The 15,053-nt window shown below is 44.6% G+C and overlaps 1 protein-coding gene across 1 annotated transcript in view; it reads right to left on the bottom strand.

Annotated features, from left to right (window-relative positions):
- Positions 1 to 2,844: 2,844 nt before the first annotated feature.
- LOC111973150 (ubiquitin-protein ligase E3C) overlaps positions 2,845 to 15,053 on the bottom strand; it is a 36,705-nt gene continuing 24,496 nt past the window's right edge. The window contains exons 20-24 of the mRNA XM_024000403.2: positions 11,005 to 11,217; positions 8,383 to 8,571; positions 8,155 to 8,221; positions 6,194 to 6,324; positions 2,845 to 4,136 (exon numbers count right to left, since the gene is read on the bottom strand). Coding sequence (XP_023856171.1) covers positions 3,966 to 4,136; positions 6,194 to 6,324; positions 8,155 to 8,221; positions 8,383 to 8,571; positions 11,005 to 11,217 — 771 coding nt within the window. The 3' untranslated portion in view covers positions 2,845 to 3,965. The remainder of the gene's footprint in view (positions 4,137 to 6,193; positions 6,325 to 8,154; positions 8,222 to 8,382; positions 8,572 to 11,004; positions 11,218 to 15,053) is intronic.

Here is a 15,053-nt window from a genome sequence, read left to right on the forward strand (position 1 = left end):
GGAGTGGGTCTAGGGTTTCTGGGATACTGGTGTTGATGTGAGCCATTACCAGCCTTTCAAAGCACTTCAAGGCTACGGACGTGAGTGCTACGGGTCTGTAGTCATTTAGGCAGGTTGCCTTAGTGTTCTTGGGCACAGGGACTATGGTGGTCTGCTTGAAACATGTTGGCATTACAGACTCAATCAGGGACATGTTGAAAATGTCAGTGAAGACACCTGCCAGTTGGTCAGCACATGCCCGCAGCACACGTCCTGGTAATCCGTCTGGCTCCGTGGCCTTGTGAATGCTGACCTGTTTAAAGGTCTTACTCATGTCGGCTACGGAGAGCGTGATCACACAGTTGTCCGGAACAGCTGATGCTCTCATGAATGCCTCAGTGTTGCTTGCCTCGAAGCGAGCATAGAAGTTATTTAGCTCGTCTAGTAGACTCGTGTCACTGGGCAGCTCGCGGCTGTGCTTCCCTTTGTAGTCTGTAATAGTTTGCAAGCCCTGCCACATAAGACGAGCGTCGGAGCCGGTGTAGTACGATTCAATATTAGCCCTGTATTGGCGCTTTGCCTGTTTGATGGTTCGTCAGAGGGCATTACAGGATTTCTTATAAGCTTCCGGGTTAGAGTCCCACACCTTGAAAGCAGCAGCTCTACCCTTTAGCTCAGTGCGAATGTTGCCTGTAATCCATGGCTTCTGGTTGGGGTATGTACGTACAGTCACTGTGGGGACGACGTTCTCAATGCACTTATTGATAAAGCCAGTGACTGATGTGGTGTACTCCTCAATGCCATCGGAAGAATCCCGGGAAACATTTTCCAGTCTGTGATAGCAAAACAGTCCTGTAGTTTAGCATCTGCTTCATCTGACCGAGTCACTAGTGCTTCCTGCTTTAATTCTTGATTGTAACCAGGAATCAGGAGGATAGAATTGTGGTCAGAGTTACAGGTGATCTTGAATTTGTATCCCTCTGGTTGCACGTTTCACATGTTGATAGAAATTAGGTATAACTGATTTAAGTTTCCCTGCATTAAAGTCTCCGGCCACTAGGAGCCCCGCCTCTGTTTGAGCGGTTTCCGATTTGCTTATATCATTATACAGCTGACTGAGTGCGGTCTTAGTGCCATCTTACGTCTGTGGTGGTAAATAAACAGCCACGAAAAGTATAGATGAAAACTCTCTTAGCAAATAGTGTGGTCTGCAGTTTATCATAAGATACTCTACTTCAGGCGAGCAAAATCTAGAGACTTCTTTAGATTTCGTGCACCAGCTGTTGTTTACAAATATGCACAGACCGCCCCCCCCCCCTCGTTTTACCGGAGTGTATTGTTCTATCTAGCCGGTGCAGCGTATATCCCCCTAGATGAATATCAATGTCATCATTCAGCAACGATTCTCCGACTTTAGCACATTTTTGTTTTGCCCGACGGAGGAAAATGCTGTACATTTTAAATTACTCCATGTATTTTGAAAGATGAGACGTTGATGAACCAATAATAAATAGCCTACCGCTTTGATGTCAGCCAAATGTGCACTTAACATTTCCAAATCTTTTTTTTTTACCCTTATTTAACAGGTAAATTGACTGAGAACACATTATTTACAGCAACATTTCCAAATCATGAAGCTCATGTCATATACAGTGTCAACGTTTATGATCCTCATGTTTGATGTAGTTACATGACATGGCGTCATACCCTGGGTTGTTCTGGACAGAATGAGACTTTGTTTATTGTGAAGAAAATTCGGTGGACCACACGCACCTGAATGCACTCCTAACTCTTTTCTATGCGCACCAAAATTACGATCCGTTTCTCTGAATTGCCTTGTGAAAGTCTAACGCTGTAAATCGTATTTTATCATTTAGCTAGTCAATGTTGGCAATAGAACAAGATTTCAAATCATGCCCACCTGACCCAAATTGCGATTAACAATGGACCTTTTTGGATTGCGTAAACGCTAATTGTGTGATGGCGGGAATGCAGGGTTATGTTTCAAATGAAACAACTAGCCTACAAGTGTGCTTGCTCTAGTTCCTCGAGGCACAGCTAGTAAAGAAAATTACCTTATAGTTGGAGACTTCTTTGATTCATAAAAGTGCATTGAAATTGCTTAGGTTAGGAACTGTGCACATTTCGGTCTTGTCACGTGAACCGTTGTGTAGGCCTACTCACCTTTAGGCTAATAATTTCCCCATGATATCCAAACTGTTTCCTTTCAATTGTTACCATGGTTATGCATATTCTTTTCACACTTCTGTAAGAAACGTTTCAATTTGGCTCTATCCAGATAGGCCAATTCCCTAAATAAATATCTCTAATTCATATGAATCCCTCATTCCTGTTTGAGAAGTGATCTTTTTAAGACCCAAACTGCTTTGAGTTCCCCCCTGGCCTGTTGGATGCATGGGATTTGAGTTCGGGAAGAGGCATTGGTTGGCTATTCCAGGGTTGCATCCCAAATGGCACTACTACTAGAGCTCTATAGGTCAAAAGTAGAGCACTATATAGGTAATAGGGTGCCATTTGGGACACAAACTAGAGAGGAGGAATGGATGGAAATGGTCCAGAGGGATAATAAATAAAAAATCCCATCAACCCAACTGCATCAGGACTCAGGCAGATTTATGACTAAGGCCCATAATCTTAGAATAGTTTCCGCTCTGTGTTTCTTAACTGGATGTTTATTTCATTATACTGTATGTCAGAGGGCAATAAAATGCTGGAGATTTCCCCACAAAGCACCTTGTTTTATGTCCAGGTCCTTCACTGTAAATTACCCACAAAGCAGCTTGTTTTATGTCCAGGTTCTTCACTGTAAATAACCTGGCAACAAAAAATAGACTTCAATGCAAAAAACAAAAAAACATATTTAATCATATTCAGAGACAAATTTTTCCAGTCTGGTGATACATGGATAGTCAGGTTTCACTAGCCTTATCAACTTGACAGTGTCCATCCCAAATGACACCTTATTCACTAATTAGGGAATAGGGTGCCACTTGGGACACATCCACAGCTGTTGCTCCATAGGTGGATAATCACTGCAGCCAGGGCACATAGTGTAGAATAGATGGTTCACTTTAATGTGTGTGAGAACACGAGGCCTTCCTTCAAAACACAAGAAAAGCAACCTGTACAAATACTGATTAAAGGAATCGTACAAGAGTGGTGTAAACACATATACATATTCACAAATATTCCATAATCAATAMTCCACTCTCTTAGCAATACTCGTCTCTTTGCCTTGAAAAACAACACAGTAGCCTGCCCAAAGCATTTGCATTTTTATGTTATGAAATTACTATTAATAATAATAATCATTACAGTAATCACAAAACTAAGTGAGTTTATATTACCTCTAGTAGAAAACGTGTCCTAAATGGCACCCAAGTCCCTTTATAGTTCACTACTTTTGGCCAGGGCCATAGGATGCCATTAGGGACAGGCCCTTAACAGACAAGCTGGCCCTCTCAAAGCCCTTGAGACAGAGGTGTAAGGAGTGCTGCAGTCCTGTGTGTCACCCCATTTCTGTCCTCGTATTGCCGGTTCCTCTCTCCTCCTCAGACAGCACTGTTCGATCTTTGGTGAACACGATTGTTATTGTCGTTTATTTCATAATGCACTCTGCTGAAGGGTCATGGACACACTCACAGTAGATCTTGTCTGTTTCTTTTGCGCAAAGTCTTAAAAAAACAGCCTCGAGATTCTATTGTTGCTGCTCTTTTGGGGATTTTGAATACACATGTAAGTTACTTTAAAACCAAAACATTCTGCGCTCCCCCCCCCCCCCCCCATTCTTCCCTCGTCCCACTCTTGGGTGACAATCCCTTCACCCCCGTTTCTGTTCTACACACAGTCAAAGAGAGATATCAGTTCATCATGTTCGTTCTCTCGCTCTCAACAGGAAGTCTTCTCTGGCCCGTCCATGTCAATTGAATCAGTGGTTGCAGGGAGTAAGACACAGATGTCCCCCCTCAGCTGAGCTCGAAGCCTGCGGAGGACTCAATGGCGTACAGAAGCTTGTTCCTCATCAGGTGCTGGTCGCAGAACTCGGGCAGCTTAAGCAGGTTCATGCAGGTGGAAGCTGTGGGCAGGCGCTCTAGGTCATTCCCCCCGTTATGGATGCAGAAAGCTGGGTACAGTTCCTGGAAATATGGGTGAGATGGGGAGGGAGAACTGTGTCAAACTAGAGGTTCAGAGGGCCACGGAGGCCCTTTATACATTCAATTCATACAACTGATGTACCACGCAATTGGCATAACAGTAGTGATACAACAGTTTTTTTTCTGGACAAAATAATTCATTACAAGCGACATCAGGATATAAATGTGATAAGCCGTGAAAAAAGCGTGGATATACAATTAAAATAGGCTATTATGTTTGAAGGAGACCGAGTGTGACACTTGGATGCTGAGCAAGAGTAGCAAATGGTAATTTCATGTTTTCAGTCTGGCACTTTATAAAATGACGCTTTCTGGTGACGAGGCCAGGCCATCTCCACTCACATCATCAAGGCCAAGACACTGGCCGCATCCAGTGGCCGCATCCACTGGCCGCATCCAGAAACAGAAAGGATGATTCCTGTGGATTCTGATGGAAACCGTCAATGGGTGCGCTCCAAATGGCACCTATTCCCTATATAGTGCACTACTTTTGACCAGGGACCATAGGAAAACCCATAGGGCTCTGGTCAAAAGTAGTGTACTATATAGGGAATAGAGTGCCATTTGGAGCGCACCCATTGACGGTTTCCATCAGAATCCACAGGAATCATCCTTTCTGTTTCTAACGTCCAGCCGCTCTCTATAGCTATTTAAAGATCAGGAGCGTGGCGTGGGGTTCAGCGCCTGTACCAGCCTAGTTAAATGGTTCCTGGGGGGCTCGGCGGTAACGACGCCATTTTTCGGACAATTATCGTATTAAACTATCGTTGCTTATTGAGAAAGTGTCATTATGGAAGCGATCATTCTGGAAAAAGAGGCTATCCATCATCTTTTTAAATGGCTTCTCGTGAAAGAGCTATTTCTCCGCTAATGAATCTTCGGGACGTTTACGGCAGCTAATTAAGGCTGGGCTGGCACGGGCCCAGGGTTAGGGTCAGGGGCCGCTCCCCGCCCCCCACCCTACCAATCACCATCATCGCCCCTTCTCCGGGCCCAGAGAGGAGATCAGGAGGAGACCGGGAGTGGGGAAGAAACCGGGAAGGGCAAGGACATCACATCCACACACTCCCCAATGTCAAATTCATTAAACAGGGGGGAGCTCTCCAGCCCTCCTTCCTAAGCCACCAAGGGAGATTTTTAGGAGTGTTCCCACCCGTACCCTCTTCTCTCTCCCCACTGTGGGAGTACTTAAGTATGCTTAACTAAAGACGGCAACAAACCGTAATAAAACCAATCATATGACAATTACAGCTGGTTATCCTAAGTACGGTGTGTATAAAAAAGTCCCAATGGATTTCAGCGTTGCTCTCTTTTCTATTTCCAACACTTTTAGTGTCCCTATAAATCAAGTCATTAGGAAAGTGAAACGGCTGATGACACGATAATGGTAATTCCGATAAACGCAATTCCACCATTTCAGCACAGGTTTCAGCTCTTGGCTGAAGTCATTTTGGAAACAAACAGTTTTCGATGATGTTACAGCAATGTTTTGGTGCTAGTTTCTGGGGTCGGCTATTAAAAACTAGTATATTCATTCTGGGGTTATACCCTGTGCCCAACTAAAGAAAGAGGAAATCATTATTAATAATGTGAAACTAACTTCACTACTACTCACGAGCCAACAGTGCTAATACAGCCCTTCCAGAGAAGGGCTGTAAACCACAGTGCAGGATAAGATAAGCATGAACCAGGGAGCCTTAGGAGTCTTATCACTAAGCCCAATTTGAAAATGTTCCTCGGAGGGTGTCATCAGGACAGGTATTTTCATTACATGCCCATTAGAACAGTGAACACTCCATAGTGCTGGCCTTTGTCTGGGTGGCCTTTGTCTGGGGCTGCGTCCCAAACGGCTCCCTATATAGTGCACAACTTTTGGTCAATGTGTGCACTAGATAGGAAATAGGGTGCCATTTGGTACCCAGAGTGTTTGGTTAAACCCCTGATAGCACCGGCTACAAATCAACCACACCAGACGGAGGGTAGAAAATAAAACGGGCGCAGGAACAAACTGACATGGTGAACTTTTGGTCAACCCTCACCTTGAAGCCCAGGAGAGGAGGCCGCGAGCAACTGGTGACAAACTTGAGCAGCTTGCGTTTCTCTTCATCGGTGAAGCTCTCTACCACCTCCCAGAAGATGGTAATGACAGGGTGGGTGGCAGTGTAACCACCTGGAGAAGAGAGGGACAGAGAAAGGACAAAACATTTTTTTTAAACAGTAAATGAATCCACTGGCAGACAGAAGTAGTTGTCATGCCAGTCATACCATCTCGACCACCACACATGCCATTGAACCACACATTGTTCTTTAGAGAGCAACCGTATCCCATGACTAGGCCACCTGGCCCATGAAGTTGACAGGAAAGCGTGACAGTTAACTCTATGGAAATCCTCCTGTTTTTTTTATTTCACCTTTTTTAAACCAGGTAGGCCAGTTGAGAACAAGTTCTCATTTACAACTGCAACCTGGCAAAGATAAAGCAAAGCAGTGCGACACAAACAACAACACAGAGTTACACATGGAATAAACAAACATACAGTCAATAATACAATAGAAAGTCTATATACAGTGTGTGCAAATGAGGTAGAATAAGGCAGGTAGAATAAGGGAGGTAAGGCAATAAATAGGCCATAGTGGCGAAATAATTACAATATAGCAATTAAAAACACTGGAGTGAGATGTGCAGAAGATGAATGTCCAAGTAGAGATACTGGGGTGCAAAGGAGAAAAATAAATAAATAACAGTATAGGAATGAGGTAGTTGAATGGGCTATTTACAGATGGGCTATGTACAGGTGCAGTGATCTGTGAGCTGCTCTGACAGCTGGTGCTTAAAGTTAGTGAGGGAGATATGAGTCTCCAGCTTCAGTGATTTTTGCAGTTCGTTCCAGTCATTGGCAGCAGAGAACTGGAAGGAAAGGCGGCCAAAGGGGGAATTGGCTTTGGTGGTGACCAGTGAAATATAACTGCTGGAGCGCGTGCTACGGGTGGGTGCTGCTATGGTGACCAGTAAGCTGAGATAAGGCGGGGCTTTACCTAGCAAAGACTTATAGATGACCTGGAGCCAGTGGGTTTGACGACGAATATGAAGTGAGGGCCAGCCAACGAGAGCATACAGGTCGCAGTGGTGGGTAGTATATGGGGCATTGGTGACAAAATGGATGGCACTGTGATAGACTGCATCCAATTTGCTGAGTAGAGTGTTCGAGGCTATTTTGTAAATAACATCGCCGAAGTCAAGGATCGGCAGGATAATCAGTTTTACGAGGGTATGTTTGGCAGCATGAGTGAAGGAGGCTTTGTTGCAAAATAGGAAGCCGATTCTAGATTTAATTTTGGATTGGAGATGCTTAATGTGAGTCTGGAAGGAGAGTTTACAGTCTAACCAGACACCTAGGTATTTGTAGTTGTCCACATATTCTAAGTCAGAACCATCCAGAGTAGTGACGCTGGACGGACGGGCAGGTGCGGGCAGCGATCGGTTGAAGAGCATGCATTTAGTTTTACTTGCATTTAAGAGCAGTTGGAGGCCACGGAAGGAGAGTTGTATGGCATTGAAGCTCGTCTGGAGGTTAGTTAACACAGTGTCCAAAGAAGGGCCAGAAGTATACAGAATGGTGTTGTCTGCGTAGAGGTGGATCAGAGAATCACCAGCAGCAAGAGCGACATCATTGATGTAAACAGAGAAGAGAGTCGGCCCGAGAATTGAACCCTGTGACACCCCCATAGAGACTGCCAGAGGTCCTCTACTGACGGAAAGAGGTCAATATCGTTCCAGGATACCCGGGCCAGGTCGATTAGAAAGGCCTGCTCGCTTAAGTGTTTTAGGGAGCATTTGACAGTGATGAGGGGTGGTCAACACATTAAATGACAAAAGCAGTTACTCCTACTACTAGTAACTGAGTATCACTTAGATATCATTTTCACCATTATGACTGAGCCTAAGTAGTTTTAGTTTCTTGCAATAAAGTTTTATAAACCATCCATAATGCGATCATACCTGAGTAGTTTGTAAACGTCTTCAGGTCGTCAAGGCAAATGGGCACATGAGCTCCAGATATCAAAACCTGTAGTGGGAAAGCAAAGATTGATGAAGAATAATTAGAAATGTATCTTTATGTGTGCAAGTAATGTGAATAGAGRTGCAAAATTCAGGCAATTTCCAGTAATCCTGGGAATTTTGGGAAAGTTGCCGGAATTTTGCCAACCTAGTGAAAATCCAAGTTACCTGGATCTCCTGCTGGTCAAACATGCGCAGCCACTCCAGGTTTACCACGTTGGCCAGGCCCTGTCTGAAGGCCAGGCAGTGGGGCCTGATCTGTTTGTTGAGTCGGTAATCAGCCACTAAATGGATGTATGCTATCCTGTTGGCCGTGGACACAGGGATGTCCTTCCCTCCCGGCTTCAGCTCAACCACCTGGAAGAAAGAACCCGTCAGACATACAGGCATTAATCACATAGCCACGTAGAAGGCGACCAGGAGAGAGAGGGAACATGTCACCCTGAACACATTTTACTGAGGGTATTCCTTTCTCAATTTGAAAACAGAGAGTCAAGGCGTGTGTTCACAGGTAAAGTGTCAATCAAGTGTCACGCAAAATGCAAAGTAGAAATTTGGTAGTGGAGCATGTAATATTATTGTGTTATTGGAGGCATACTCTCAACAATGCTGAACAGAAGACTAGCACTTTAGAGTGTTTAGGCCCAAACAGCTTGTTTGATCAAGGCTACCAGTGGAGCAAGGGGAGAAATCGCTGATCAGGCTAAGGGACCCAGGGGTCGGTTTGGCAGGCCTAAGATGGGACAGTGCGCTAGGGATAAGGACCAGTTCTCTGTTCCTGGCTTTGGTATGGTCCATGAACAGCTGCTGGTCCATTAAAAGTTTGGCACAAGATTCTTCCACCAACCTGTTTCATCAGCTATAGTTTGTTGAGCTTTGGGTCACAAATCCTGATCTCTCCCCTTCCTGGAGTAGTTTGTATATCGATTGAATGGTTTTGTAGGAGTTAAGACACATACCAAATAATCACAGTGAAATAATCCTGATAATTTAGGAGCTTATGATACTTATGATACTAAAAACATTGTGTTCCTAAAAATCCTAACTATTTTCAATAATGTGGATACTTGACAGCTAAGGGGGTGCGGGGGCATGTCCCCCTGCAAAATGTTTGCTCTACAAAGTGGGTTAACCTCTCTTGGCTAGGGGGCGGTATTTTCACGTCCGGATGAAACGGATGAGCGTGCCCAAAGTAAACTGCCTGCTACTCAGGCCCAGAAGCTAGGATATGCATATTATTCGTTGATTTTGATAGAAAACACTCTGAAGTTTCTAAAACTGTTTGAATAATGTCTGTGAGTATTACAGAACTGATTTGGCAGGCAAAACATTTTGGGGATATAACGACGGAATTAATCGAACAAAAATACAATTTGTGATGTTTATGGGACATATTGGAGTGCCCACAGAAGAAGATCTTCAAAGGTAAGGCATGAATTATATCGTTATTTCTGAGTTTTGTGTCGAGCCTGGCGGGTTGAAATATGATTGTCATGTGTTTGTTTGATGGGGTGCTGTCCTCAGATAATAGCATGGTTTGCTTTCGCCGTAAAGCCTTTTTGAAATCTGACACTCTGGCTGGCTTAACAAGTAGTTAAGCTTCATTTTGGTGTATTGCACTTGTGATTGTATGAAAGTTAAATAATTCTAATAATTTTATTTGAATTTGGCGCTCTGCCATTTCACAGGATGTTGTCAAATCGATCCCGCTAACGGGATTTGATCCATAAGAAGTTTTAAAGAGAAAATTAAGCACCACAAAAGGGTACTTTAGTCAGCTATAGGCAGCTTGCTCGTATTGTACACCGTTGTTAGATACTTCCCAGTAATAAACCCCTTCTGTAGAAGGTATCTATATTACCTTTAATTTAACAACATTTCAGTCAAAAGGTAATACAGAAAATGATCGAATCGACAATGTTTTCAACAAACAGGTCATTCAGAATCCGTAACGTTACGCGATTCCAGGTCATATTGACTCCACACCTTATTGCATGCGAATGACTGTCTTTATCTTGTTTGCTTGCTTTGACTATCTCCRGAGGGCATATATAGGCCAGTCTGCCTCTGAGTGTGTGCCTAATCTCCCGCAAATTGTTTTCGGTATTGTATTTGCAATGCCCTATTTGCAAACGCGGGCTACATTCTAACGACACTGTTCAAGCCTGTTTAAAGAGGAGCTAATAAGAAAAGCTAAGGCCCTGAGCAAACAGGCGGAGTGGGTAGAGTGCTTAACCCAGCCCGGGGAGACTGGTGAGGGGGACCAGAGGGCACTGAATAGGCCCTCTCTGTCAAATCAGCCAGGCTCAGACGTGGTGAACGTGCTAAAGTGGCGAAAGTCGCGCCTCTCAGGCGTGTTCCGAGATAATTGCTCGAAGGCCCGTTTGGTGGAACGGTCAACATAGAGCCTTCTATTCCCCGCTGCACGGCAGCAGTCAGGGCGAGAGCGGGCGACGTGCTTTATCTCTCTCAGCGCCAAATACAGACAATGTGAGGGAAATTAATTATTAACACCTCACAGGGAGAGCGTATAGAGAGAGTGAGGGAGCGGGGAGGGTGGCAGCTAGAGACCGACATGAAGGAGAGAACAGGACAAAGGGAATGAAGAGAAGGACAGAATGACAAGGCCACAGAAACAGGCACGAATGAGGAAGAGGCACTGGCAATCAAAGATGATAGAGAGAGAATAATACTGAGAGTGGTAGTGTGTGAATTATTTACCCTTCCCCCACAAAACACACACGGATACCAACACACCCACCCAAAACACACACCCGCACACTCACACACCTGTGCCTCTCCCAGGTCGTTGTTGACGATGGTGAAGTTGAGTCCCAGGTCCTCCACATCGTCCTCGTAGCTCTTGAGGAAGAGCAGGTTGCGGTACATCTCGGGGTCCAGCGAGGCCAGGTGGTGGATGTCCACATCTGCACTGGTTCCCAGCAGCTTCGACAGGAAGAAACTGGCAAATGGCAGCTCCACCAGCATGTTCTCATACAGGGCCTATAGGGAGACAGGAAACAAAGGTCAGGGTCATAGATTAACTCAGGTCACAAGGTCATGATAACATGATGTGATCCTGTGTGGCTCAGTTGGTAGAGCATGGTGCTTCCAACACCAGGATCATTGGTTCAATTCCAGCTGTGGCCACCCGTACGAAAATATATGCGCGGATGATTGTAAGTCGCTTTGGATAAAAGCGTCTGCTAAATGGCATATATTATTTCTTATGATAAAAATGAGGTCATGATAAAGTCATACAAATCAGACTAACATAACCAGTGACAGAACAGTGAAGAGAAGAATCAATAACAACAATGGGTAAAGATGAGAGCTACCTTTGCTGTTTTCAATTAAAAACCTTTACGAAACGCATTATTAAGAGAGTGACCAGAACACCGGATGTGAAAGCGATAACGTAGTAAATCAGTTCACATCGGCGCAAGAGCGCAACACAAGAACATAATCTGTCTAAAACATACTGGCTTTCAAATCTGCCCGCCTCAAACTTTACAAATGTAAATTCTATCCTTGACCTGGGCTGCCATTAAGAACCATGGCCAAGCAGGTGACTCATAAAACGGGGAGCTAATGTACTGGAATTGTCCTAAAGAAAAGAGCCCGTTCCAAGCATTAAATATACAGGTCCTTATAAATGATTGCACAAAAAAAATCCTGACCACATCAGCTAAATGGATTATAAATCTACACCATTTCCATAATGCATGCATCTTAAAACACATAGGTAGGCATAAATCCCTGGCTATTTTCTAAACACAGGTTAATTGGGCAACTTCAAACACAGTCTATTGTTTATGCAAATTCATCCACTCAGCATTTCTCGGGGAGTCTCTACGAATTCCCTGACCATATGCGCCGAGTGCCCCCTTGAAACCTATCAATAACAACACAGTGCCYGGAAGAGGTGGCAATAAGTAGACCTGTATGGGGGAAGAGTAAAAACATGTGGCATATATATTTTTTTTCTCGGTCGCTTTATTTATGGGTGTTTATTGCCAGAAATTGTGCCAAAATGACTCAGGATAAAACTGATTAATTATGGACCGTCCCCTTTTAATATAAGTGAGTGCAGTGGCAACGCAATTAAAACAGATCGCGGCGCCATCAGGGAGAATAAACGCCCGACAACATTGCAGGTTGCCTTCTGTTAGCTGCCAAATAAATCCCTTAATTTACAACATTAAGAATCAATCAAAATATAATGCCTTTCAAACGCATCACTATCAATCAGGGGTGCAACCTGGACACCTCTGAAGGGGAACTTTTAGTCCGACCGGGTAGATCAATGAGGAAAGGCACTAAGGAGGACGGAGGAGGGTGAGGGAGGGAGGGATGAGGAGGGAGGGGTGCAAACAAACACACAAAACTTCKGCCACCCTGAGAGAGTTTGGAGGGCAGGTCAGGGCTAACAATACAGGGCTTTTGGGTGCAGTGCACTATCATGAAGGGGCAGGGTGGGTGTTCCAGGTGGATGGATGGGGTGAGTAATTGGTGAGGCGTGGAGAGGAGAGGGGCAGTCTGATCCACACGTCCTACTGAAGGTTACTGGGAGCCTGGCTGGACAGTGATGTGGAGCTGTGAGACTGGCAACAGGAGACCTCTCTCTTTAATAGCCCAACAAAAGAGTCGGGAAGAAGAGGGGCTCCGAAAACAGCYACCAGCCGGCACAGCATCTTAAAGGGGAAGTTCAGTATTTTACAACTTGGATGGTTCCTCACTCTGAAATCAGTCTATGGGCCACGAGGAACTGTAAGCCAAACACATTAGTCAAACTTCAGCAACAGGAATATTTTTTTTCTCCCCATGACCAAATCAACTAAAATCAACTAAATTATTTGGTTTGACGTTAACTTGACGCGATTTGCCCTTTTTAAGTGGACATTGCACGGTTGCTTTTAGATGCCAGAGAGAACAGTGAGAGACCAGCAACCTTACCTTAGACTCCAGATGCTAGAGAGATACAATACTGAAGGCTATGAGAATTCAATATGCTTTCATTCTCATTATATACTCATGTGGTCTGTAATGTTATGTGGTTTCTGTTTGTGGAGTCAACCTTTAGACATGTCAGTTGGGAGGACAAGTTAGGAAGAGCGATAGCCCATATTGTGATGTCCAATACAATTTCAGTGAGTACCACAAACAGGCCCACTCCTGACYAGAATACATTACCTCCACAACAATGGCAGGCCGGGAGGCCATTCATTAACTATATTAATCTCCTGTGTCCCATAGGCCTTGGCGTGTGTACCACGCATCTCAGCGCAGCAGTGATGCAATCCTAATCTATAACAGTTCCATCTTTCCGCAACGGTTCATCGCCAATAACAGCACTAAACAAATATCAATACACCACTCAAACGAGCACTCACAAGCCCGTATTTATGGAGAAAGAGAGAACTTTAGGTAGGGTTAATTTGAAAGCCAAATTCAAAATAATTTCCCCCACCTTTATTGCCTGAGCCATTAGCTGTAMTGAGAGGGGAGGGGGGAGCAGAGCATGCTGCTAGCAGCTGACTGGCCATTTCACAGCAGGACGAATACAGAGAGAGACCAGGCCTAGTCCCAAATGGCACCCTAAAGCCCTATGTAGTGCACTACTTTGACAAGGGCCCATATGACTGGTCAAAAGTAGTGCACTATAAAAAAGGGAATAGGGTGCTATTTAGGGCCAAAGCCCAGGAGGAGTTATGGTGCTCTGACGAGTGGACGGGACCATCTTGGAGAGAGCGGGAGAGAGAGAGAGAGCGGGAGAGGACTTTCAGATCAAAATGCTATTACCACATGCTTTGACCGCTTATTTATGTCCCTGACGGCGGGGGGCTGGCGCTGATTTAGCGCCCGGCCAAATGCAATCGCTCCACAAACAACGAGGAAAGAATCACTGGCTAATGGAAGGCCATATTTAGAGGGGGCCGGTTGTCATGAGGTCATTCTTCTCCCGTTGAGAATGAGATGACCCCTCTTCCCGACTCACACACACACACTCTCTCACAGCATCTCGATAAACAATCAGCCAGCACATGCATTAAAGAACATTTAAAAACATTAGGCTCTAATAAATTGTGCCATCAGGGAGGGGAAAAGGGGGAAGGGAAAACAAAGCCATCAACAGATTGCACATGCTGTAGGGTTAATAAACCAAACTCGGGTTCAAGCTCTATAGCTTATTCCATTCAAACTGGTCACATTCTTGGACATCACTTAAAAATATATATATAATTATCAAGGACAACAAACACCGTTGTTAGATATGAAGTCAAGTTGAAATACTAACAACCATTGCATGTTATAATGAATCAGCCTTGTCCCTGTACTGTACCTCTGTTATTCAATGTTAGGGCAGCCTCATTGGTAGTGATCTCTAATCAAACCCAGATGATCTGCTGGTGTCTGGGGCACAGCGTGACCGTCAGAGAAGGACCACAAGAGGGCAGGCCAGAACCCCCTCCCTGAGGTACTGGAGCGCGGTGTTGCCGACTACATTTCACATCTCATTAACTGATTAGACTTCATCAAACGTTGGTTGGTTTACCTACCATCTACTTACCCACATTGGTTGGTTTACCATCTAATTACAACATTAGAGGTGCTTGTTGTTTCCGTTAATGCTTGAAGATACCTGGTGATAATAACTACACCCTTGGGTGAGTRTTCCCTAATTTCTAAATGGGTGAGTTCCTGCTGCAAGGCACTTTAGCATCTCATTCTTCCATTGTCTGTGACATTAGGCAGGTTCCCATTGACCCAGGTTTATTCCACAAAAGCAATGTCGCGAACATTTGTAATGGAAACGGCAGATGCAGGAGAAATTATCC

The sequence above is a fragment of the Salvelinus sp. IW2-2015 genome, linkage group LG14 (assembly GCF_002910315.2).
Source record: "Salvelinus sp. IW2-2015 linkage group LG14, ASM291031v2, whole genome shotgun sequence".
Taxonomy (NCBI): Eukaryota; Metazoa; Chordata; class Actinopteri; order Salmoniformes; family Salmonidae; genus Salvelinus; species Salvelinus sp. IW2-2015.